Genomic DNA, 26,608 nt, shown 5'->3' on the forward strand with positions numbered 1-26,608 from the left:
TCACATTTGCTTCATTCTTTTCCAAGTCACGGGCAAGATGTCTTTACTCCTAAATGCTTCTGCGTGTTCTCAAGAACGGGGACTCACAGAACCAAGAACAATGATCAGAATTAACCTGCCGTGGTACTGTTTTCTAATCTACAGCCCTCGTTCAGATTTCACTAGTTGTCCCCATAATCTACCTTAGAGCAAAAGAAAACCCCTACTCACTGGGATTTTTCAGGTTTCACGTCTCTTTAGTGTCCTTGTGGCCTGGGACAGTCCCCCAGCCTTTATCTTTCATGATGCTGGCGTTTGTGAAGATTACAGGACGGTTATGTTAGAGGATGTCCCTGAGTTTGGATCCGTCTCGTGTGTCGTGATTATATCCCCATGCATTTGGGCAGGACTGTCACAGCAGCGACCTTGCGTTCTCTGTGATCACATGGGGAGGAACGTGATGTTCCATCACTCGCGGTTCCGAAGTGAGCTTTGATGTTCGGTGAAGGTGGGTGCGGGCCTCTTAGATTGCAGGTGCCCTTGCCCACCATGCTCACATAGATGCATTGAGCCTTTTAGTTGGTAATGTGTCTGGCAAAGCTGGGAGGGTCTTCTACTCAGGATAAGGAGGCCTTAGAGCGGGAGAGAGTGGGGAGGGAAAGGTTCTGGGACGTGGAGCTTTGGCAAGGGGAACTGCTCCAGAGAAGGCACCATCAGTGTTAGTCCTGGTGTTGGGATGAAGAGAGGAGAGCATGAGCGCGGGAGGGGCTGTGGATTAAGGAGAGAGGTGCAGATAAGACCCCATCGGAGCGCCTCTCGCTGTCTAGGCTCTGACCCCCCTCCCAGCTCCGTCTGTTTTTTTCCTTGGGGGTTGATGCCTTCCAAATTAGCCCCAGAAATACTTTCAGTTAAGGCGATGCCCGGCCTGACCCTTCCGGTAACTCACCCAGTTTCCCACCTGTTGCTTATCTCCGGATCAGGTGCGATTCTCACCACTTCAAAGGACATCAGAAGTTCAGTTCGTTGAAGGCCTCCACTTTGCCGTGGGCTCAGAAGGCCTTTCTGCTCCACAGGTGAAATCTGTCGTCTTCACAGATCGTCCAAACTTGCTTTTCCTTCTGCGCGTGTGTAGGGAACAGTGTGTTGGCTGAGGTTGAGAAGGGGTTGCCGTTGGATTTGTGTCCGCCTGTATCCCAGGGCCCCCGTGGGTTCTGGGGCAGCCGCGGGGAGACGGGGCAGCGAGCCACCTTCCCTCTCTGCCTCGCTGTCGGTATTTCTGCCCGTGGTTGGCTTTGGCTTCTTATCAGAACGTGCCATTCCCTTTTCTTTGTTCCCTCTGCTTCCTCCACGTATTTACCTTCGCCTGGGCAGCTGAGCGCGGCTGGAGAAGCGTCACGTTGCCATGGAGATTGTGACCACAACACGTTTGGGTTCCCCAAACTCAAGCTCTTGCTGGCCTCTTCCTCATACCTTTGAAGAAAACAAGAATAATCAAGGTGAAGAAGAATGTTTATATAGAGGCTCGACTCCGGGCGGAGCAGTTATGGGTTGAATCGCGTCCCGCTGCCCCCGATGCCAGAACCACAGGTTGGAGTCCTAACCGCTGCTACCTCAGAATGGTACCTCCCTCGTAGAGAGCGTCTTTATGGCAGTAATCAAGTTAAGACGAAGTTATCTGGGTGGCCCCCGGCCCAGGATGACTGGTGTCTCCGAAAAGAGGAAATTTGGGCGCAAAGGCATGCAGCACGGGGAGATTGCCATGTGAAGGTCATGGTGACGTTGCTCCAAGCCAAGGAGCTGCCGGAAGCTGGGAGAGAGGCCTGGAACAGAGCCTTCCTAGAGACTTCGGAGGGAGCGTGGTCCTGTGGGCACCTTGGTCTGTGCTTTCCGGCCTTGAGAACTGTGGAAGGCCACAGCAACCCCTTGCGGCAAACGGTGTTATCAGTACCCTCATCTTACAGATAGATGACCGTCTGAGGCACGGGGAGACTGGGCACTTGGCTCAAGGCCACTCGAGCTAACCACACCTCACTTTGGTCAACTCTCTCACATCCGCCTCTGCCCGCCATCTTATTTCCCGCCTCTCGTCCGCAGCCACCCCACGCCCTTCCCTTGCTCCTGTGGCCCTCCCTCTAGGCTCCCTTCTGGGACCTTCTTTGTTGCCCCGTCTCTGGACCGCCTACATCTCTGCAGACCTGCCCACAGTCCTGCCCCCAGCCACCCCCGACCTCAGCCACCACTTGCTGGTCCTCCTCCAGGGCCTCTCTTGGAGCTTCTGACCCAGGGCGCTCAGTGGGATCCCGGACTTCCCAAGTGGACGTGCCACCGGTTCAAAACCTGGAGTCATGACTGTATCTTCCCTTGTCCCTCCTGCCACGTTCTTCCCCACCCCCCCCCCCCGCCCCGTCCCCTGTCCCCACTGATCCTGGGGACAAATCTCTGTAATTTGAGTCTGGACCAGCTGCATAATTTGCAGGGCCTGGTGCAAAGTGAAAATGGGAGCCCCTTGTTCAGAAATCAGGGGCAACGTGCTGTAAAATACAAAGTTTCCCCTTTCCTCCTGTGGCCTCTCTCCCAACCTGGTATGGTGTTTGTATTTGCTCTCCGTGTCATTCTGAGCAAAGACGATGAGCAAATGAGCATTGTGAGTTACTAGCATGGATTTCACTGTTCCTCTTCACGTTGGGCGATGCCAGTTTTCAGTGCGACTATGAGGGCATCTAACACGTATAAGGAATTACAGAAGCGGCACAACGCCTATTTCCCACGTGCACCACACACTCTGTCACCGCTCTCTGCCTTTGGCTTCCTGACGTGTGAGGAGGGACCGAAAGCTCCCCCTTCTTTCCTGTTCCTTCTGTGTCCTCGTTTTCGGACAAGTGGCGGCTCATCCCGAAGAGACGCTGGTAAGGAAGGATGTGATGGGGCTCCTTGATCGTCCCTCTTTCTCACACTGCTATGGCCTCGCTCCTCCCCAAACCAATTCTGATTCTAACGGAAGCTGTGGCTGCCCGGGGCTCGCTGTCAGCATCTCTGTGTCCTCGGACCTGGACAGAACCCGCCTTTCTCGTGCTCCCTTTGAGTTTTCCAGGACGCGTTGCCCTTGTGGGTCGGCCAGAATTCTATGCTCAGGGCATCTGGAATGCATCATGGGAATGGGGTGACAAGGAACAGCAGTGACTCATACTACGGGTGCCTCCTGTGCCCACGCACATGCCCCATCGTCCTGGCGGGCTTCACTTACAAAACAGGAGTTCAGGGTCTAAATTATGAAGAACTTCAAGATGGTGAGAGCAGAGCATTAAACCAAGCGCCGGGGCCCTTCTGAGTGCGGGGCTGTGTGCAATGCTCAGGTCATACACTCGTGCTGTTGACTCTGGTCTCAGCCCCTCCTGCCCCATCCCCTGCAGCCAGGCTCCCTGGCAGGATTGCAACCACCCCCATTTCATCGCGGGTTTCTCCAGTCCATCCAACGCAGACCAGTAGAAGGATTTCCCTGAAATGTAAATCTGACCAGTATCGCCTGCCCCCAACAAACCTGCAGTAGCTCCCCTCTGCCTTTAGGAGGAAATCCAGACTCCTTAGCAAGGTAACAGCTTACTTCAGCCTTTGCACCTGACCTCCTACCCTACATGCTGGCCAGGCTGACTGTCTCCACACACCCGCTGAGCCTTGGCACTTCTGTCCCTGATGCCCGAGGCTTATTTTCCTTTGGTTGGCTCCTGCTCTTTCTTCAGGAGTTACCTCCCACTTGGAAGCCCTCCGGGCCTCTTGGGTGTGTCACATGCTTGTTTTATTGGCCTTTCCCTGCCCCCCCTCCGCCGTGTTTTGAATACTCCCTGTGCTTCCTCTACCATAGTATTCAAGGCCACCCCAATATTATATATAATATATATATAGCAATAACCTTGTAACAAAGTGTAGAAAGAGAAATGGTGAGCAGTGCCTCCTCCATTCGGAGCCCTGGATTCAAGGTTCACGAGGCGCCCCTTGAACCCGGAGAAGAGCCTCCAGACCAGAAGCCGGAACGGGGCCTTGTCCTGTCCCCGTCACGAGCTGGCTGTGCCACCTTCTGTGCAGCCCAGAGCGAAAGACTTCCTCGGCATCACTGTTAGCTGTTGTGAGCTTCATAATGAGCAGGGAGATGGCAAGGATTTTTTTAAGTATTTATTTATTTATTTGAGAGAGAGAAAGAGAGAACGAGTGGGGGAGGGACAGAGAGATTGGGCGACAGAGGATCTGAAGCCGGCTCTGTGCTGACAGTGGAGAGCCCGATGTGGGGCTCGAACTCACTAACCGTGAGATCATGACCTGAGCCGAAGTCGGACACCGAACTGACTGAAACACTCAGGCGCCCTGGCAAGGATTTTTTTTTAAAGGTTGAAGATTTTATAAGAACAGTAGGAATGAATAATTGTATTTTTTTAAAAATCAAAGGCAAAGTTCTGCCACATTGAACCTTGTTCTGAAGGCAATCCCAGACGGCAGTTCTGACGTTTGAGTTATATAAGAAAGGTGTCCAATCGGAAGGCTAGCGATCACATGGCTACATAAATCCTACTCTATCTCATATATAAATACACTTGATTTTTGTTATTTGAGGTACTTAGAGCCTAGCCTATAAGACCATTGCTTTACAACACTGAATTAGCAAATACTGAACACTCATCCATAGGGGAATACGTGACCTCGTTTTATGCGTGTTTCTGTTTCATGACCCCTTGTCGTTAATATTGAACTCATGGCCAACAGCAGTATAACTCATGCCTGGAGGAAACTTGTCTGGCACACGCATATTCCTCCTAAGGCCTCACCCAGCCTTCTTGCACTTAGGAATACCTGATGGTCCTTCAGCACTGTGCTTGGACCCATTTTACACTGCGAAGTCACCAACACTTCACAAGAGCGTGAAAAACACCCGCATTAAATAGACCGTGGAAAGGACACTTGTTTTCGGTAGGAGAGCTGGATCAAGAAGGCAGAGCATCTGTCGCCCTGCTCCACCTCCGCTGGGGCCATGCACGTTGCCGACGAGAATTTTTTGAGTTAAGCAAGCCCTGCAACTCTTGACCCGGGAGTTACGAATCAACGTTCGAGAGTAGGCGAATTTGCAAATACGGAATCTGTGAATAATGAGGGTGGGCTGTGTATACCAATGACCAGGGTCGGACTTTTCCCCAACTTAGCCATCCAGAAGATGGCCGGAAGCCAGTAACTGGAAAACTCCGGGGTGGTGGAGAATAAAGTAGACCAAACAGGGCTCAAAAGTGAGAGGTGTAATCACTCAGCTGGACCTAAGCCGTTGAATGTAACATAAAGTGATTGATCATGAAGAGTGAGGACAGTCAGAAAAAACCACTGTCCACAAAGGAAGGATACAGAAGAGTAAATAAGCAGCTTCTAGGAGAATTAAGGAAGTAGGGGCCCCCGGGACCTGCTCAGGAAGTTTTAAACCCAGCCCTGGGGGGAGCGTGCCAGGGACTCAATTAAGGATGAATATAAAGGGCGAGGCGGGGCCAGCCCAATTACTGTGTGGGCGCCGGTATTTCTTTACATTTGTCCGGCTGCCCCTGTGTCTGTGAAATACAAAGGGAGAAATACTGTTACTTCCCCTAAGTCTAAGGCGAAACCAAAGAAGGGGGAAGCCAAAGGGCCTGTCCGAAATCCTCCACTGACCCAGTGAGGTGGCTGTAAGAGATACAAGGGGTCACCCAGCCTGTTCCCAAACGCAGCCGTTTGGATAGGCTGTTTAGGTTGGTTTCAACTTTTAGAAACTTCCCCTGCTCTGATTTTGTTCACCGCTTGGAGGGACGAAACATGTTCCATTGAAAGTACAGCAAACCTGTCCTGCCCCTAAATCTAGTCGTTGTAACCTTCCAAATAGCCTTATGAGGTTTTAGTGCTACTCACCAAACAGCATCATTTCTAAAGTAAAAAAAAAAAAAAAAAAAAAAGTTTCATTATAATGAGCAGTGAAATCACTATATAATTTCCCAATTAACTGAATGTGTGCCCTGAAGTCTTCATTTGGACCTTGAACATATCCCACGTACCTTGATCATCCTACACATTTCGGCAGCAGGCAGACGTGAAATAAGCAATCTGAAGTTGAAAGGCTGTTTACAGGGCGGGCGAGGAAGGCGGCACCTGTCTGCCCCCACGTCCGTCCGTGCGCTGGGCTGCGTTGGGCCTTCTGGTTGGTCAGCTTCCCTGAGTATTTCTGAGAGCCTTTTGTTGTCCATGGGGATAGAGCTGCTAATTTGGCCAATTCCGAACAGAAAAAGATCAAGTGTAGATTTCATATGTGAGTTTCAAGTGCTGGTAAAAAGTTGCATTAAGTTATCAAATGCACTGCAGTCCCCCGCCTTCATCGCCAAGTGGCCCTGTAGTTTGGGGGTTACTCGGCATTCCAAAGAAAAGGAAAAGTGTTCCGTTTAGGTGCTTGAGGCAAAATGGGGATTGATCCAGTTACTTCTATGCTAATCTAGTCCAGATGGTGTTCACTGAATAACTTTCTGGGTTTAGTACCTGGTTACTGAACAAGGTATTCATTTCTTTTTTTTAAATTTTTTTTAATGTTTATTTATTTTTGAGAGAGAGTGAGAGAGCATGAGCAGGGGAGAAGCAGAGAGAGAGGGAGACACAGAATCGGAAACAGGCTCCAGGCTCTGAGCTGTCAGCACAGAGCCCGACACGGGGCTCGAACTCACAAACCGTGAGATCATGACCTGAGCCGAAGTCGGATGCTCAACCGACTGAGCCTCCCAGGCGCCTCGTGTTCATTTCGATAGGATTGGAAATCTTTGGTTGAAAAGCATGAAGGAGCTCCTACCAGATTTGTTCAAAATAAAATAGTGCGTGTAATCATAAGATTGTAATTCAAGGCCAACAGAGCATGCTTGGAGTAATTTTTAATCAGTTGATTGGTACCCTTCCTTCTCTGTATATTTGTATATAAATATAATTGTATACATGTTATATATGTAAATATATATGGTATAGTATGTTACTGTAAGTAGCATATTATTATAAATATATATATATGTAATGTAGTATTTTACTGTGTTGCAAATTGGGGAGTAAGTTCTTGTAGAGTCTTTAAGGATCACTCCATCATGGCCATGGAAACTATTCCTGCGGAGGCACATGAAATTAAAGACGTTATGAAACACACAGGTCCTAGAGGACAGAGGCACGGAGGCCATGCAGGGGGGTCACATGGGAGGAGTGCCCAGGGAGCAGCTGAACCAGGTGGGGAGCAGAGAGAGAGCGGACGGATAGGCAAATACGCCTTTGGGGAGGTTAGATGGAGTATACAAGCAAAGGCATGAGGGGTTTTATTGAATGTGACTAGCTCATGGTCAGGCAGGGGAACTGGTAACGGGGGCCAGCCTTATGACCCTGGTCACTGCGCACGGTTTGTGGGATGTCGAGGCATCAGAAAGATAGAAGCTTTAGTGATGGGCGACTGTGAAGCTGCACAGGGAGACGTGTAAGTACTGGGCCATGCCGGTTGCTGTAAGGGTTCATCAGAATCTGCTACTCTCTCATGCTCCTCTGGCCTCCTCTTGCTCTGCTGGTCTCCCTCACTCTCTCACTCGTTTAAAAACGCGATTCCTGGGGCGCCTGGGTGGCTCAGTCGGTTAAGCAGCTGACTTCGGCTCAGGTCATGATCTCGAGGTCTGTGAGTTCGAGCCCCACGTCGGGCTCTGTGCTGACAGCTCAGAGCCTGGAGCCGGTTTCAGATTCTGTGTCTCCCTCTCTCTGACCCTCCCCCATTCATGCCCTGTCTCTCCCTGTCTCAAAAATAAATAAAACGTTAAAAAAAAAAAAAAAACGCGATTCCTCGCCCTCCTGCTATATGTCAGATTCCTTCCGGGTGCTAGAGACAGAGCAATAAATGAAACAAAATCCCGACTTAAGGGTTGAAAGGGGAGACACCACAACAGGTGTCTGTGCCGTGAAATAAGCAGAATCAGGGGTGACGGGGCAGGGGGTGTGCTGTTTTGCACAGCAGCCGGGGAAGGCCTATCTCCCAAAGTTACGTCTGAACAAAGGGCGGGATGGGCAGGGGGGCGGGGGGAGCATATATTTGGAGGGAAGACGGTTTCAGGCAAAAAGAGCAGCCAACGCAAAATCCTGAGGTGGGAGCTTGGGTGGCGTTTTTAAGAAACAAGAAGACCACTGCGGCCAGAGCCTACGGGAGAACGGTAGGAGATGAGGTCACAACGGTAGAAGGGTGCCCAGTCACATAAGGACTTTAGATTTTTTTTTGTTTGGGTGAGTTGGAAAGTCGTACAGTGGATTGGCATGTGTAGACAAGTGCTTAGCCAGGCCCGGGGATCTGAAATCCATACACGTGAATTTACACGTGGGCAGCCACACAGAAAAATCCACTTAAGAACATACATAATTCTATTCTAAAGGGGAAAGTGTGGGGCTTGATGAATCAGAAGGCGGGTGTGTAGGAAGAGAAAACAGGGAGGTGTTGGGAGAAAAAGTAACAAGGTAAAAGAGAACTGGGTAGGTGACTCTCAGAACCTAGCGTTGGCTACAAGGATTCAAAGTCCAGGGGCAATGGGAAAGTCTCTGTGTGCCTGGAAAAGGGTGATGGGTTGCCGTGTGGCACTCTTGAAAGATACAGGATGTTCATTTCATTTTTTTTTTGATGTTTTTATTTTATTTTTCAGAGAGAGAGAGAGAGAGCGTGAGTGGGGAAGGGGCAGAGAGAGAGGGAGACACAGAATCCGAAGCAGGCTCCAGGCTCTGAGCTGTCAGCACAGAGCCCGATGCCAGGCTCGAACCCACGAACCGTGGGATCGTGACCTGAGCCGAAGTCGGATGCTTAACCGGCTGAGCCACCCAGGCGCCCCAGGATGTTTATTTCTCAAGGCAGAAAAGTCACAGAGAGAGCCTGTGGTGGTGGGGCAGGGATCGGCTTGTCACTTTCCTCGAGAAAGGTCAGCAGTCAATTTCCAGGGTTATTTACTCCATGTCTGATTAGAAATTGGAGAGTATTTTAATCAATCCACTTTGGGATTCCTTTAAATGCTCTTGGAAGCACAAGCAAACGTGGAAAGTTTGTAGGGTTTATGCCTTTGGAAGTAGTATTTTTATTTGGCTTTAAGAAAACCAAGCAGTTTTGTTCTCAAAGAGAATAGGTGACTCTTGAGAAAAAGTGGTCAGAAACTGGACTTCAGGAATTTGTAGCCTGAAAAGTGGCTTATCAGAGGCCAGCAAACTTACCCAAATTAGCACTGAGCTGGTTCTTTTTAGGGAACATTGTGTTCTTTCTGTGAAAAATGCTTCTACAGCCCCTGAAACCTGAGGGTAAATGATTAATGGCATAATCCCCCCATCATGGAGATGAGCACCTGTTTGGGGACAAGTTCATAAAATATGAAAGCAAACATCATCTACGTTTTTACAGAAGTCTTTGTCCCACGACCAAACCAAGATTAAGCTGGGAAGATGTGGATTTGGCATGTTCCTCACCCTTGCCTTCTTTGGGGCTCCCTCTTCCAGAGATTGGACTGCCAATCTAGTTTCCTTCTGGTATACTCATGCTCTCCTCAGGGAAGAAAAAATGACGTGCCAGCCACCCTATAAGGTGCCCTACTATTTCTTACCCCTTGCACATCAGCAGTATAAAGCAGGCATAAGTCTTTGGTTTTACGGATGATGAAACAGAGGTCTAAAGAGGTTGTTCTCAGTATGCCCAAACACACATCTGATCTGAGAGGGCTCAGAGCGTGAATTCCCCGTATTCATAGCCCATGGCCGCCACCTCTGTGCTGTGGCACTTCGGATGCAAGGGCATCGCCCAGCATGGTCATGGCCCCACGCCCTCTCTCACATCCATCAGTGTGTAGAAACAAGTACATGGCCATAACGCCTGCCTCGGGAGCATTCCATCGAAGCCCACTGGCCTCTGCTTTCCACTTTTGCTAATGCACTTTTTACAAGTCAGTGTTATTAGGAAGAGCGGTGACTGATTAATGAGGCTGCTAATCCCTTTGAACTCCTTAGTAATTTAACTCACTTCAACTGTAGATTTTCGGTTGCAAGGTCTTGACTCAAAGAAACGACTCCTCTGGTGAAATTGAAGGTCATGTGAAATGGTGTCAGCACCACCGTCACAAACCAACGGGGGGTGTGTTTGGCGAAAGTTTTCGGTACTACTCAAAGTCCTGCCCGCTTTCTACTTAACACAGGTACCAGTTGACAGAATGCTGGAGTACTAGACAGGGTAGGGCTAGCTGCTGAAACGCACAACTCCCAAACCCCAGGGGAATAACAGAATAAAGGATTAGTTCTTGCTCATGCTGTGGTCCAGTGTAATTAGAAAAGGGGAGAGGTTGTGTTCATGCGGTCATTCAGGGACCCAGATTCCTTCTGTCTTGTGCCTCCCCCATCTTCTGGGTCCTCAGAGCTGTCCCTGTCCCTTCTGTCTTCCACATGTGACAGCAGATGGGGAGAGAGAGGGAGTGGAGGGTCACGTGGAGTCTCAAGGGCCATATCTGCAAGTGGCCGACATCCCTCCTGCCCTGTTTCCATTGGCCAGAGCTTTCCACTGGCCCACACAGCAGGACTGGGAAATGTGCTCCTCTCATGTGCTCAGAAGAAAATGTATGGTTGCTACCCCATGTGGACCCTCAGTTCCCCTTCTGTCCTCCCCTGGTCTGTTTTGGGACCAGGATCTGAGCTCACCGTTAGATCAGAGGGCCACCCTTGGTGGTCCCTCACCTTTGTGATTCCTCCTCAAACATCGAAGATATATACTGAAGGCTGTCGTTCTCTTCATCATAAACCTCCAGCTTCAACCTTCTCGTGCCAGACCCAGGCCTAGAGAAACCACTGAAACTGACTTCACTTTTTGATCATAATGCTCTGGGGTGTGTGGTGCCCAGTCATGAGCCCTTTATCCGTTGTGGGGCCTTTCCTGCGCTCTTAGAAACACTGACTCATTGCCCTAAAGCCACGTGGACTGCCCCCTGCTCCTGCTTTTGCCAATTCTCCAAACACACTCACAAACACAAAAGAAAAAAAAAAACCCTTTTCTGGAAAAGAACTTCAAACATGTAGAAACACCTTTGAGTATTTGTGAATAAAAGGGTGTAGTCGCTTATCTAAGGCATTAATGGATTGGAAGGTGCTGCTTTATTAAATAAGTGGGGAAGGGGGGGGTAGCAAGGGCAATATAATTGAATTTTACTCTCTTCCCAGAAGGAAGATTGGGAAATTGGCCCCTGGTGATTGGGGGACTTTAGCACACGGATGTGGGGCCAGCAACTAATGTACTTATATCCTGTGCTTAGAGTGACTCAGGTAGCCATTAGCCCTTGGGAAACCTGGACTCTTGCGGAGGGCTCTGACTTCAGAAAAGAAAGGAGGAAGGATTTGCAGCTCGTTTGGCCTGTTCTAAATATTGTAATGCTGTAAACCTTAATTATTAAAAAAAAAAAAAAAAGAGAGAGAGAGAGAAGGAGAGAGAAAGAGAAGAACAGAAGAAAGGGAGGGAGGGATGAAGGAAAGATGGAAAGGCAGGCAGGCAGGAAAGAAGGAAAATTTCCCTTTTCCTTCAAGCACAGCAGTGACATTTCTGGACCATGAGGGTGGCTACTGGGCCATGCGCTTCTCTGTGAGTTGACCGTCCTACCATCGGTGCTCACAGCAGACGGGGCTTACGGAAGTGCGGTTTGATTTGCAAGCCGCCAAAGAGCTCTGTGTAAAATCATGTTCTTCAAGGTTGACAATCCAATAGTGATACCCCGGACAGGTGCCGTGGATTATGGCCGATAAAGATGCTATGCCCTTCACATCATCTGATCCTCAGCGCAAAACACGAGGACACCGAGGCTGAGAGGTGATGGCCACAGTCACACAGCTTAATTCCGCTTTGAACCCTGCTCTCAGGCTTTTAACCCCCGGCTCCGGCTCCTCCTCCCCACCCACAGATGCCGCATGGAGGTTTCCGCAGGCGTATGGGATTCTGAACTACCTTCCGAAATCATCCAAGTTAGATGTAGCCGTCTGCACTGTGTTTTACGGAACTCTAACCGTTTCCTTAAGAGTGATGCGTTTAACAATAACCTTTAGATGCTTAATATAAAAAAAAAAAAAATGGAGGGCTGGTCAATTGTGTGCGAGGGATTCTATCTCCTCTTTCCGATGCTTGCCAGTTGCAGTGCACATGGGCCTGTCTGTGGCCCTGGGAAATGCTTCAGGGAAAGACCTGTGTTTGCCTTGTTTTAACCCGTACATCCCAGCCTCATTTTGCTATAACTTAACCTCCTTTCTCCCCCGCGTAATGTTTGTTCCTCTCACGGGACACTTTGGGGCACACCCACGATTCCTTGAAAATTGGTCATTTGCATTCTGGTCATTCTCTGGTCACTGGAGTTTTTCTGTAGAAATGGCTTTTCCTCGTAAAAGTGACAGGAATGAGAATCTTCAGGAGTGACTTCCCCTTGTTTTTCTGAAGACAGAGGAGAGCTCCTGGCACTCTTAGGGGGTTCCTTCCCTGTGAATTATCCATCTGCCTTTAAAATAAGGAACACATAAAAGCCTTTATCTAAACTACTCTAAGATTTGCCCAACCCAGCCAGGCCTTGCAAGATGATCCCTTAAGGAAAGTTCTAGCCATGGCCATGGCTGTGGAAGCTTCCGCTGGTGACACAGTGGAAAGATTCATCGGGAGAGGATCTTGGAGTTAAACAGAAGCTGTACCTTGGCCCCTGAACTATGTGAAATGAACAAGGAACAACAGAGTATTTCCAGGCCAGGCCAGGCTCCAAAGACTGATTTCCTAACAGTTTGCTCTTCTGCTTTCTTTCAGGATAGTAAATATTTGCCCACACACATAGAGCTAGACCAAGAGCTCTGGGTGAGCGTATTAAGAAATAAAGCATTTTTGATTGATCCGGAATGATGGGGCATTCAATCCAGAGAGAACTGCCAACAAAAAGTTGCGTTCGTAGTCATTCTTTTTTTTTTTTAATTTTTTAATGTTTATTTATTATTTTGGAGAGAGAGAGACAGAGTGCGAGCAGCAGGGAGGCAGAGAGAGAGGGAGACACAGAATCGGAAGCAGGCTCCAGGCTCTGAGCTGTCAGCACAGAGCCCGAAGCAGGGCTCGAACTCAGGAACTGTGAGATCATGGCCTGAGCCGAAGTCGGACGCTTAACTGACTGAGCCACCCAGGTGCCCCAGTAGTCATTCTTTAAAAGGGATCTCATTTGAACCAGCCAAGAAACCAAGGTATAGAGAAGCGAAGTGCTATGGTCTGAATGTTTGTGTCCCTCCAAAACTCATATGTTGAAATCCTAACCCCCGAAGGTGAGGGTATTAGGAGGTAGGGCCTTTGGAAGGTGATTAGGTCATTAGGGTAGAGTCTTTATGAATAAGATTCCCTAATTCCATTAATGTCTTATAAAAGAGATGCTGCAGAGTTCCATGGCCCCTTCCACCATGTGAAGGCACAGCAAGATGGGGCTCGCTCTGAACCAGGAAGAGGGGCCTAACTAAAATGCAATCATGCTGGTGCCTTGATTTGGGGCTTTCCAGCCTCCAGACCTGGGAGAAATGAATTTGTATTGTTTATAAGCCACCCCATCTGTGGTGTTTTGTCATAGGAGGCCTTTCAAATGTGTTCCACCTCAACCCACAGCGAGAAATATAATTTGCACATGACCTAGGGCTCGTCTACATATGTATTTACACACACACCACACACACACACACACACACACACACACACACACACGTACATGCATAGGTCTCTCCCAGCTTTAACTCAATCACAGTTGTTTAAAAATCTGTCTCCGGACATCAGTTCTTATAACTTTAGCCCTGTGTCTCTCCTCCCCTTTACCAAGTTGTTGCAAGAGTCATCCGTATAAACTGTGTTGTTCCCTATGGCTGCTATAACAAATCGTCACACACTTGGTGGCTGAAAACAGCACAGATGTATTTTCTTACAGTTCTGGAAATCGGAGGTCTAAAATCAAGGTGTGAACAGTGCTGCGTTCTTCTGGAGGCTTCAGGGCATGGTCTGTTTTCTTGCCTTTTCCAGTTTCTAGAAACCACCTATATTCTTCGGCTCATGACTCCATCGCTTCAAAATCTGGTTCCATTGCCACATCCTTTATCCACTTTGGCTGTCTTATAAGGACCTTGGCGGTTCTATTGGGCCTCTCAGGTCCTGCAGGATCACTTCCCTATCTCCAGATTTCTAAGTTAATCACAACCTCAAAGCCCCTTTTCCATTGTAAGGTAACATGTTCACAGGCTCCCAGGAGGGGACCTGTGAACATCATTGGGAGGCCACTATGCTTCCTACCACATGAACCATCTTGGATTTCCTCAACTTTCCTCAACTTTCCGCTCAGTGGCTTCTGTCCCCACCCACCATCCCAAATGCCTCTCAAGAAGGTCCGTGATGTCCTCTTTGTTGCTGAAAACGCTAGATACTTGTAACTTGTCCTTCTTCCTGACCTCTTCTGACACAGTGGGCCAGTCAGAAAGAGGTGTGGGATGCAAATGTGGAGGGATCCTGACCCCAAGGTTTGAGGGCCAGTGGTCTGTCCTCGGGGGCATCTCCTGCCGTCACTCTCGAGTAGCATCTGGTGTGGTTGTGGTCGGCTGTAGAACGTGATATCTCTCCACTGCCCTTGTCCTGTCGATCCTCCGGAGGCTCCATGGAGTCTAGATGTCCTTCATTTACTTAAAAGCATTGGTCGGAGAAAGGTTTTTTTAAGCAGTTTTATTTACCTACCTACAAAAGATGCACCTATCCCTAGTGCATAGCTGGGTGACCCTTCACAAAGTAAAACATGTATCCACCTTTCAGATCCAGAAAAGAGCTTGGCCAGCTCACCCTCATGACCCCTCCCTGTCGCCAACCCCTCGTCTCCCAAAGGTGACACTATTTCTGGGGAAGCCCAAGTGGTTTTAATTATTTTCTTTTAAGTAGACTTTCTTCTTCTTTTTTTCAATGTTTACTTATTTATTTTTGAGAGAGAGAAAGAGAGAGACAGACAGACAGGAGCACAAGCACAGAGGAGCAGAGAGAGGGAGGGAGAGAGAGAGATTCTAAAGCAGACGCTGAACTGTTAGCACAGAGCCTGAGGCAGGGCTCAAACTCACCGTCCCGTGAGATCACGACCTGAGCTGATACCTAGAGTTGGATGCTTACTCTCCTGAGCTACCCAGGCGCCCCTAAATAGACATTTATTTGTAGAACAGTTTCGGGTTCAGGACAAAGTTGAGTGGAAACTACAGAGAGTTCCCAGATACCTCTTGTGCCCACACAGACAACGCCCTGCGCGCCACCCCCCCCTGCACTGTCCATGTTCCCCATCAGGGTGGCACGTGTGTTACAATTGACGAACCCACACTGACACATCACAGTATGGACCACAGTCCATAGTTCACGTCTGGGTTCACTCTGGGTGTTGTGTGCTGTAGGTTTTGACTGTGTATAATGACAAGTGTTCTGGAGGTTTTGACAAGCGTCCATCACGCTCGTGTCCTGCAGGGTAGCTGTGTCTCCCTGAAATCCTCTGCGCTCCCCCCGTTCAGCCCTCCCTCGCCCAAACCTCTGATAACCACCGATCTTGTTACCATCTCTGTAGTTGTACCTTTTCCAGAACGTCATGTCGTTGGCATCATACAGCCTGTAGCCTCCTCAGCCTGGCTTCTCTCACTACTCATGTGCATTTAAGTTCCCTCCGTGTCTGTTTACAGTTTCCTCGCTCACTTCATTTTAGTGCTGAATCATGGGCGGACACAGGCATAGGTTTTTGAAGAAGGAACTGGACTGAGCATAGGGCAGGTGTTACTGCTGAAGTGTCTTCTTTGTATCTCATGCTGTGAGGACTGACACATTCCTCTCCCCGCTCAAAGTGCAGAAGGGCCCGGAAGGCCTTGAGAGGCCATGCTCTGCCTTGAGCTTCTGCCTCCAGAGCACCGTCAGAATACAAATACGGCATGCGCGGGGGCTCCGGCCACCACACCCCACTCACGTCATGTTTTGATGTAAATGCTCCCAAGGAGATCAAGTTCTGTTTACTGGGGACAGACTGCATGACAAATAGAAGAATGGTCCAAACAGCGGAAGTTTCTTTCCCACTCGTGTAACAGTTTGTGGAGAAGCCTCCATGAATCTTCTCCATGAATCTGGGGCCCAGGCCCCTTCTGGCCTGTGCCTCCAACACCCCCCGGCCCTGTCATTTCCTTCATCTAGCTAGAGTCACGCATGGCCTGTCGGGACAAACCATTAAGCCGAAGTCTTGCTCCCAGAATTGATGTAACATTTTAGTCAGCTGGTCACCCAGTGTGGTCCTGGGGAATGGCGTGGTGATGGGCAAGAAAGTTTTAATGATGAGTTTCAAGAGACACAAGGGAGGGCGTAGCAGCCTGGGGAGCTTCGGGGTGGGTGCTAGCCTGGGGCAGCATGAGGGCGACTCTGAGTTCCCTGGTGTGGCTCATCGTGGGGAGCTGAGATCCCACAAAGGGGCTGGAACTTTCCCAAGTCATGGCTTTACCACGGCCCGCCTGTGTCCCGCAGGAAGATGCCAACTTGTGGCCGTGGGACCACCGAGGGGGTCTCTGCCTCTCCTCTCTCCGTGCCTGGAGGGGAGCACAGTGAGAGTGATGACATTGTTCTAACCAGCAGGACCCTGACTCCACCCCCCACTTCACCCCCTCCCCGTGCCTGATGTCAGTTTTGCGGCTCAAGCTAGGGTCTGCTTCTCCAAGTGGCCTTCTTGGCCTATTTATGGCCGCTTTCAAGGGTGGGAAGGAAAAAGGGGATGGCGGTCAGAGGCCTCAGGTCTGGGTTACATGTCGAACAGTCCCCCTCTTCACCTTCCGGTTGGTGAGTGTGACCATCCTGTGGCAGACGTCAGGGTCCCTTTCACTGTGACTTTCAGGGAAGGCCGGGGAGCTGGAGTGGGTGCCCTTTGCAGAGAACTGTGGCCTGAGAGGATTATGAAACTTAAACAGGAATAACTTAAGCACGGGCCATCTGCGTGGGAATTGGGGAGTTCTGAAACTGCCTTCCTCCACACCCCCTCCGCCCCCTCCGAGGCTGAGGCCTGCCAAAGCCGTCTCCCACACACCTCACCAGAAAGTCCCTGGCTTCCCTCCCAGCTGCCTTGCGACTGACCTCATGAGGTGTGAGAAGGAGGAAAGGAATCTACATTTCAGATGAAGCTTCCTTCCTCCTTTCTGAGAAGTGGTCCAGGCCGCCCGCGCCTGCCAGGTCACGCACACAGCTCCTCAGAGCCCGGGGCCCCGTGGCTCGTCCAGTCTGCTTGGACGAGGAGCCAGGGAGGCTGGGACCCGGAGCCTGTATGAGTTTGTTGCGGCTGCTGTAACAAAGGACCGGAGGCTGAGGTGGCTGAAAATGGCAGAGATTCATTCCCTCTGGAGGCTGGAAGGCGGAGGTCAAGGTGTCATGGGGCCATTGGTGCCTCTGAAGGTTCTAAGGCAGAATCTTTTCCTTGCCTCTTCCAGCTTGTGGTGGTTGCAGGCAATCCTTGGGGGTTCCTTGATTTGTGGATGTATCACTCCAGTCTCTACAAGGCTGTCTTCCCTCTGTCTCTTCTTATAAGGACATCAGTCACACCAATCGAGGGCCAGCCTCCTCCGGTATGGCCTTATCTTAACTAATTACAGCTTCGAGGAGCCTGTCTCCAATTAAGTGACATCTGAGGTTCCTGGTGAACATGAATTTGAGGTGGGACATTGTTCAACCTGCAACAGAGCCCCACCATCCCTCCCTTTCCCCTGGCCCCAGAGCAGGCCCTTACCCCACATAGGCTGCCCTGCTTTCCTGTCTAGGGCCCAGGAGTGGTTACCCCGAAGTAAAATGGCATCCCCTCGCTCCAGGAAGGCCTGGCCTAGCAAGTGGGAGATCACAGAGCCCAAATCTCTCCAGGGACAGGCAACTACATGCCCAAGGGACCCCCACTTGGAATTTTTTTCCCGTTTTATGAAGATGCTTCAGGATTTCTTGGCCCTTGGCCAATCCCAAAGGGAAAGAGCCCTCCCAGCCTTCCCATGGGCCACTCCAGACCAAAGTTTACAACCCAGATGGGAAAACTGGCACCTGGCTCCATTAGTCTCAGCTACCAGCCTCGTTTGGGGTCTTCTCCATGGCAGCTGCTAGGGAAGCTCCACCCAGTGTCTTCCGGACTGACCAGCCCTTCCCCTGGGGAGCTGAGGTCCTCTTGCTTGGAGATCTGTGAAGGAGTGGTGAGTTCCTGGGCCTCTTGTAACCCAGCTGAATATTTTCCAGGTTACCTAACCAAACTCCTGCAGAACCACACCGCCTATGCCTGCGATGGGGACCATTTGAATCTACAGTGCCCTCGGCATTCTACGATAAGCGTCCAGTCGGCCTTCTATGGGCAAGATTACCAAATGTGTAGCACCCAGCAGCCTGCCTCCCAGAGGGAAGACAGCTTAACCTGCGTGGCACCCACAACACTGCAGGTATTATCTTTCGTAGATGTTTTAGGATAATAAAATGGTCCTCTCTCTCTCCTTCTCTCTCTCTCTCTCTCTCTCTCTCTCTCTCTGTATATATGCTTGTGATTATATAGTTTGCTCAAAGCAAACCTGATCCACCAAAACCCCAACTTATACAAATCACCGGTTTCACAAGTGAGCTATTATTTGCTTCTGGAAAAGGTTCTTCACCAAACAAGACTAAATGGGATTCCTGCCTGCTGGGGAGCTCCCTGAATACACTTGCCTTACGAATTTATTCAGAGACGTACCCCTCACTGCCGTAAAGCAAAGTACAGTCGTGCTGGCCTTCACCCTCCAGGACCACCTGTCCCGTCGATACCCCAGTAGAGAGGGAACGTGACTCCTTTAGTGGAAACCACGGGGGGCTGTGTGAGGCAGACAGTCGAGATCCTGACCAACTTCTCAGAGAATGCTCTCGAGGAAGGGAAATAGCAATCATGGTCTTTAAAAAAAAAATGGTTTTCTTCTCCAGTTGTAGATAATGACATTATTCTTGTTTCGAGCTTCTTTGGGCGGCCTCTGCTGATTTGCTTTTCTGTCAGATAGTACCAGGAATTTGGGGAGGGGGGCAGCTAAGACTTTCTTTTGGGGGGGGAGGGTTGGGATTAGCAAAAGGTATAGGAAGAGGTCAGGACTAGTATTTCAGTGGTGATTTTAGACTATTCGTGGCTCTTCGACTGTTTTTCAGCCGCAGGAAATGGGGGGAAAGATAAATTTGCTAGGAAGACTAAGGCCTGATGGAATTGGTGTTCATGCCGTGTAGCTCTCTCTGAGGTCCAAAGAGGAGAAGCCAAACTCATGTGATAATATAAGGATTTTTCTATTTCTTACACCACTTACTGCTTCCATTCCAAGCGTCTAAGTATCTAGAATGGCCATGTGATGGGTAAAGATACCAGCCGAGTAGCCAAAAGGATGTGTTTGAGTGAAATCCCTGGACGTGGCTTCCACACCCCCCGAGGAGAGGCCACCTGTTGCTTCTGGAGACCAGCAGCTACTTCCTGTGGGTGCCCCACCCAGCCCCCAGTCCTGTCCCTGGGGTGCCACTCCAGGAGCTGTATCCCGGTTGGCCTGCCCCCAGTCCTTACCCCAACTGCCCTGCCCACCCTTCCCCGCCCCCCAGGCCGGCTGCCGCTCTCCTAGGTGCATAAAAAGAACACCGGCCGGTGCCATAGGACGGGTGCCCTGCTTTGTGGAAATATGAACCCCTGGCACCTTGGAGCTGCAAAGAATGGGCACCACCCTCGCTCTCCAATATGGTGCCTGGCTCTGCCAGGCAGGCCTGAGGGAAGCGGGCGTTTCCAGAGCCAGGCAGACAAGTTAGCATTTGTGAACACGACTCCAATTGTTGTTCAGAAGGTTTGTTTGCCAGAAACATCCCCCGTGCACTGCTCTTTCATCCAGAGGGCAAGAGATCCTTTATTTTGTGTCTTTTGGGCCGCGTTTGGGAACTGAGGCAAAGTGCTTCCTCCTCCGCAGAGTGAGGTCGCCTAAGGCTGGATAAAACAGGTGTCGATGTCCACCCAGGGGCCCCTCAGCTGGTCTGGCCCGTGACTGAATGCCGACAGGAAATCCCCCCGCCCCACGCATCTCTCAGCTGTTAACCCCCTTTGGGAACAGCCCCGCCTCGGGTCCCACTCTGTGGTTGTATCACGTGGAGCCACACAAGGGCTGAGTCATTGCACGGTGACCCTCAGCCATGAGGATGTGTCCCATCCTCTGGGGGGGGGGGGTCCCTGGGCGTTTTTCCAGATTTCATACCACCTCTGCCGGGCCCCTGAGGTGACAAGGGATGCCTGGTAAGGCCAGCAGCCTTCATGGAGATATTCCATAATCTACTATGAGAGCATGGAGATTCGGACAGTCTCGTGAAGCTGAGGTAAATTGAGTCCAACAGTAGTGAGTAGATTCTTGGGAAACGTATAGTGTGCTGGGTATCCTGTTAGCGGACACTAAGTGTAAGACCTGTGTGTTACGGGCAGCGCCTGTTGTGTTTGGAGACAGGAAGCACGGCAGTGAGGCCCCTTTGTGACCCTCCACAGGGCGATTCATGGGCTTTTGCACGGAACAGATTCATTCACAAAGGAGTGTGCACTGTCTGGGAAAAAAATGAGGGAAAGAGAGATTTGAAGGAGAACTTTGGAGCCAAATGAACAACAGAAGGCCTGAGTTTTCCAACGAGGAAAATTACCCCCTGGGGAACAAGTAGGCCCTGTGCCCTCCAGGTTGGCAAGGGTGGGAAGAATCAGCTTTCTAATGTTTATTGTTTGGCCTGTTTTGGGTTGGGTCTCCCAAGGCCTCCCCCAAATGCTGAGTTCTCTGTGGTCTGTGCTCGGCCGTTTCTAAGGATGTAGAGCGACGGCCGTGATTCCTGGTCCTCACAGGGCTCTCTCAGCTCTGCAGCCAGGGGGACGCCTTCCAGAAGGGACCTCCGCGTCCCGTCTGGCCCACGCTCCGAGGTCCTCGGGTCTTGCTCGTGTTTCCCGAAGCCTCCGTGATGCAGCACTTCAGTCAAAACCATCGGCAACACTTCCACTCGAGGAAGACTGGAGGCTGGGCTTCTGGTGGGGGCCTGGCGCCGTAGGGTCGGGTTTCTTGCTCTGGGACAGACAGGGAGACAGGGAGCCGACCTGGTCAATGCACAGGTGTGCGGTCTCAGACACAGCTCATAGCGGCTCGAAGGTTCTTTGTGTGGCCCCCAGGCCAAGCAGACAGGTGTCCTTTCCTTGTCAGAGCCCAGAGCAGCCCGGGTGTGGGGTCTCACAGACATCGTGTGTGGTTTTCAAGCCTATCCCTTTCCTATCCCCCTCATTTTAGAAGGTGCTGGATGAATGCCAGAACCAGCGTGCCTGCCATCTCCTGGTCAATAGCCGTGTTTTTGGACCTGACCTTTGTCCAGGAAGCAGTAAATACCTCCTGGTCTCCTTTAAATGCCAACCAAGTAAGTAACTTCTGGGGCGGGGGGGGGGGGGGGGGGACAGTGTGTTTGGGGTGTGGATTTCCTGTTTTATTCACACCCCTGATGGAAATTCTCTGCCAGTGGGTGTTTGTCCAACTTGGAAACTTGTTAATAGAGATGTCCTACCTATTCTTTTGTGGTGTGTGTGTGCACGTGTGTGTGCAGCCATATATCCATGTGCATTCTTCAAATACTCGAATTCAAAACATCCTTCGTAGGGGCGCCTGGGGGGCTCAGTCAGTTAAGCGTCCGACTTCAGCTCAGGTCATGATCTCGTGGTCCATGGGTTCGAGCCCCATGTGGGGCTCTGTGCTGACAGCTCAGAGCCTGGAGCCTGCTTCCGATTCTGTGTCTCCCTCTCTCTCTGCCCCTCCCCTGCTTGTGCTCTGTGTGTCTGTCTCTCAAAAATAAATAAACATTAAAAAAAAATTTTTTTTAAATCCTTCGTAATATGTACAACCCAGTTGTACCCATGCTAAAGGTATCAGGGGTGGCAAGAGGCTGAAGTTGCCTTTCCCCAAAATGGGGAACTGGGTTTTCCTTACTCAAAGGAAGCTCACCATCGGCCCCTGGCCTGTGGTTCTCTCGAGAGGGCCGGGGGGCGCATTTGCTGCTGGAGCCCCTGGTTCTAGATCTTTCTGAACTTGCTTCTTCTGCTTTCACCTACAGCAGGGGCTCTGCACACAGTGTCTTTCCCTAAGGGGAAAGAAAGAGGAGGAGATTCCGGCTGGAGCAGCCTTTCTTATTCAGATTCTCACACTTTTCTCAGTTGACTTGTGCCACATGTAACGCACATCAGTTTTGTGATTAACCCGTTAAAGACCACAAGTAACTGCCTTTCAGCGAGGAGGTCACACGTGCAGGTGTGGAGAGCCTGCTTGACAGAAGCCATGGGTAACTGCCGCATTAGAGGCTCCTGGCGACCCCGAAATAACCTGCTGCAAAGAAAGCAAAGTTATAGCAACAATATTTAACCAAACGATGATAGGAAGGCATGATCACTTTAAAAATTCTGCACTGCCACCCCAACGCGTTGGCTGTATTTTCTGCACTTTGTTCTCTCTTGGTTTCTGCCTCTGGTTCCCAGCATCTCCCCCAAGACAGTGGCAGACTAGGTGCCGGAGGCAGGTGAAGCTTTAGCTCATACGTGTGTAGTAGTTTCAAGTGCACATTTGCAGAGAAAGCACTGGAACCTTCCAGCAAATACCCAGCCTTCTGTCTTAAACCCTTTCCTTGCTGGGGCCCAGATGCCTCAGAACAGCCCCTCTGGCTCTTCCCCCCATGCTGTGTGTTCAAACACACATTCACACTCACATGCACACACACCCACAATTGCACGCTCACATTGCACATAGTCACTCATACATGCATACAATCCCCCTCCCCCCGTACGTGCTATCACACACACACGCACTGGCACACACATACTCACACGTACACATGATCGCAAACACCCACACACAGGCCCGAACTTTGCAGACCAGCCAAACCCTCCCCAGGAATCCTCGTCACCTCCTGTCTCACTCAGGAAGATCCCGTCTACATCTCTGTGTTCTTAGTAGTGTCCTTCCCATGGCTAAATCTCAAAAAACGCTGTCCTCCTTCCATGGTGGAAAAGACAACCCTTTTTTTTTTTTTAAGTTTATATATTTTGAGAGACAGAGAGAGCATGAGTAGGGGAGGGGCGGAGAGAGAGGGAGACAGAGAATCCCAAGCAGGCTCTGAGCTGCCAGCATAAAGCCTGATGTAGGGCTCCATCTCACGACCCTGGGATCGTGACCTGAGCCGAAATCAAGAGTCACTCAACTGACAGAGCCACCCAGGCGCCCCAAAGACAACCCATTTTAAAGCGTGTTCAAAATGTTAACGGTTGAAGGATCTGCGCAGTGAGAATATGCCTGTCTCTTGTGATATTCTTGGAAATTTTTCATAATGCGAAGTTGCAAAAGACCAACCCGTAAAAGATGTAAAAAGGCCCCTGTGGAAGTGGCCGAACCTCGACTATGTCAGTGCCAGGCCACAGCCTTATTACTGTGGCCAGTGATAAGGTCTGATTGCTCATGTCATTTCAGCAAAACACTGCTGAAGCACCTACCGTGCACAGGTGTGGGGCCAGGTGTTGGCATATGAAGACAACTCCTGTTTTGCAGAACTTTCTTGGATGGCGGCTCCAGCTTGGAGAGCTTCCACGTTCTTTCATGCAGCGAGCATTCACCTCGCATAGCTGCTTCCTTCTTGCCTTTTACGTTCTAGCAAATATCAGCTTTCTCCAGAAAGATCGTATCTGTCCAGAATACATCTCAGGAGAACCCTACTCTCTTGGTACTGTGCCAGGAGCTCAGGGGGAATTGAGCCCGGCAGGGGTGCAAGGAAGGCTTTCCTGGCTAGTGATGGGGCTGGGGACTGCAGACTAGGGGTCGGGCACAGAAGGAGCACTTCATATGGAAGGCTGTAGCCGGAGGGAGCAGGGGGCTCTGGGGAGCCAGCAGGAGCACCGGATGGGGAGTTGGAGCAGGATCCCCGGGACCTGATGGGCAAGGAAGGGGGCGGACTCTTTCTGTGAGGGGCATTAAGCAGGGAGGATGCGTGGCTGGGGTTTTCACGTCCCCTCTGGTTGCCCCATGTGTAACAGATGCGGGGCACAGCCCTGTATCTTAGGCTGTTTGAGCTGCTCTAACAAAATGCCATCAACTGGGTGGCTTATAGTCAACAGGAGTTTATTTCTTGTAGTTCTGGAGGCTGGGAAGACCGAGATCAAGGGGATGGCAGCTTTGGCACCTGCCGAGGGCCCGCTGCTTCACAAATGGCTGTCTTTTTGCTGTAACCACACTTGGCAGAAGGGGCGAGGAATCTCTCTAGGGTCTCTTTCGTTCAGGGCCCTAATCCCATGCATGGGGACTCCACCCTCATGATCTAAGCCCCTCCCAAAGGCCCACCCCCTAGTACCATCAAGTTGGGCATCAGAATTTCAACTCGAATTTAACAGGGACATGATCCTTCAGACCAGAGCGCCTTGGGTAATGTAGACATTGGTGACCTGAGGCCCTGCAGGCTGGGAGGCGGTCCCTGTCACCACTGTGAGAGGAAGGCAGAAGAGAGGTCGTTCCTACCCCCTCCAGCCTCTGTTTCTGCAGCCCTCTCACCCTGGCGGCTCTTCTCTGTTTCTGATGCCAGCCCAAGCATGACACTGACACTGATCCTCAGAAGGCACCCCCACTGCTGCAGCCAGGGGCCCGGGGAGCCAGCCCTCATCGTGAGAGCCGACTGTGGGCATTTCTTCCCAGCTCTGCCTGAGTGCAGTGAAATCTGCCACAACAGGAGTATTTACACCAGGGAGATGGGCAAACGCTATAAATCAGGGCTTGCCTGTGGATGGTGGGAGAGCTATTTTACCAGCAAACTTCAGTAGAAAGAGCCTTCTTTTCTCAAGCAGGCACCCCGCTTCACCTCCTTAAATCTCATCCTTGCAGAGAATCTTGGTTTCCGTGAGGCTTCGGATTTTGGCAGTTCTGGGTTCATAACCCTGTTTGCTGTGTGGCCGCTGCGTGGCCTTGGATAGCATAGGGAAACTCCCAGGGTCGGCTCCGTGACCCAACGGTAGAGTGAAGACAGTGCGCCTTCCACACTGTGGCAGAGTGTGTAAAAGTACTGTGTTGTGTTGTGCACTTGTGTTCAGTAATTGGTAGCTGTTATTCCAGGAGGCAGATTAAGGTCATTCTTGCTGAAGATGTGACTGACCGAAAGGCAGTGATACCCAGATGTTGGGGGGCTGAGGGGAGTCTGCCCTGGGTGCAGGCATGAGCAGGGTATACCGTAGAGAATTTTAAAAACACGGTAAAAGTGAATAAGGATCTGTCTGCATGTCAATATCGCCCCGCGTGGCCTTGTAACTAACATCAGTAGTAACACATTCTCATCCTGGCAGATCACCCTCTCTGCCCTTCTGTGGAAGGCCACTGCTGATATGCACATGTGTATCTGTGTTATTAAAGAGGACTCACAGAGGGGCACCTGGGTGGCTCAGTCGGTCAAGCGTCCGACTTTAGCTCAGGTCATGATCTCGTGGCTCGTGAGTTCAAGCCCTGCGTCGGGCTCTGTACTGACAGCTCAGAGCCTAGAGCCTGCTTTGGATTCCATGTCTCCCTCTCTCTCTGCCCCTCACCTGCTCGAGCTCTCTCTCTCTCTCTCTCTCTCTCTCAAAAATAAATAAACATTATTTTTTTTTAAAGAGGACACACAGAGCCCCCTAGTTTGCAGAATCAGGAAGGGGACTTTGTTACTGTTGTCCTGGTTTTCCCACTTCCCCGGGCTCCTGTCACCCTCCCTGTCCAAACCCACTGGAAGGCTGTGTATGCCTTTTCTAATCTGAGACCACTGAGCAGTCTCACCCAGCTCTAAAACAAATTCTCTCTCTCTAAGAAAAGGAGCGATTTTGTTAGTGGCCCCACTGTGTTTAGGGCCCAGAAATGTCACTCTTAGGCGACAGCGAATTAGTACATTCTTAAGGAACCAAGTGACACATCATCACACAGCAGTAACCCCATGTATGTAAGGTGACACTCACAGGCCTCTCCGTTCCGAGAGATGGTTTGCCCATAATCTGAGGACAGGATCACTGGAGGCCTTACATGGAGGTGTTGTTTTACTCTGCGTGAGTTTGGCCAGCATCGAGGCCTCCTTTAATGAATGGGCCTTAAGACATCAGAGAGATGGTGGCTAATAAATGCACTTCTTGACAGGCCTTAAAAAGTCCTTTCTAATTTTTAAAAATTCTGATAAAGAAAGAAAGAAAAAGAGAGAAAGAAAGAAAAAGAGAAAGAAAGAGAAAGAAAAAGAAGGAAGAAAGAAAAAAGGGAAAGAAAAAAGAAAAGAAAGAAAAGAAAAGGAAAGAAAGAAAGAAAGAGAGAAAGAAAGGAAGGAAGAAAGGAAGAAAGGAAGAAAGGAGCCAGTCCTGTTAAAAAGAAAAGCTTCCAGTTTGCTGAGATCAGGCTTGGTTTTCATCCTTTCTGGCGAGCTCTGCCACTGGAAGGCATTCTTGACATTTTTCAGCCTTCTCCCCGTTGGAAGGGTGCTTGCTTGAGCTCTTTTTGGTGCGTCTACCCATATGCCCCCTGTTCTGCATCAAAGGCC

General features: G+C 50.4%; 1 protein-coding gene across 4 annotated transcripts in view; it reads left to right on the forward strand.

The window, feature by feature from the left end:
* Window positions 1-26,608, forward strand: part of EVA1C (eva-1 homolog C) — a 75,950-nt gene that overhangs the window by 17,378 nt on the left and 31,964 nt on the right. For all 4 annotated transcript variants that reach the window (XM_047876039.1, XM_047876040.1, XM_047876038.1 and 1 more), the window contains exons 2-3: window positions 18,284-18,480; window positions 21,337-21,460. In XM_047876039.1, coding sequence (XP_047731995.1) covers window positions 18,284-18,480; window positions 21,337-21,460 — 321 coding nt within the window. The remainder of the gene's footprint in view (window positions 1-18,283; window positions 18,481-21,336; window positions 21,461-26,608) is intronic.

The sequence above is a fragment of the Prionailurus viverrinus genome, chromosome C2 (assembly GCF_022837055.1).
Source record: "Prionailurus viverrinus isolate Anna chromosome C2, UM_Priviv_1.0, whole genome shotgun sequence".
In the NCBI taxonomy this organism is placed as follows: domain Eukaryota; kingdom Metazoa; phylum Chordata; class Mammalia; order Carnivora; family Felidae; genus Prionailurus; species Prionailurus viverrinus.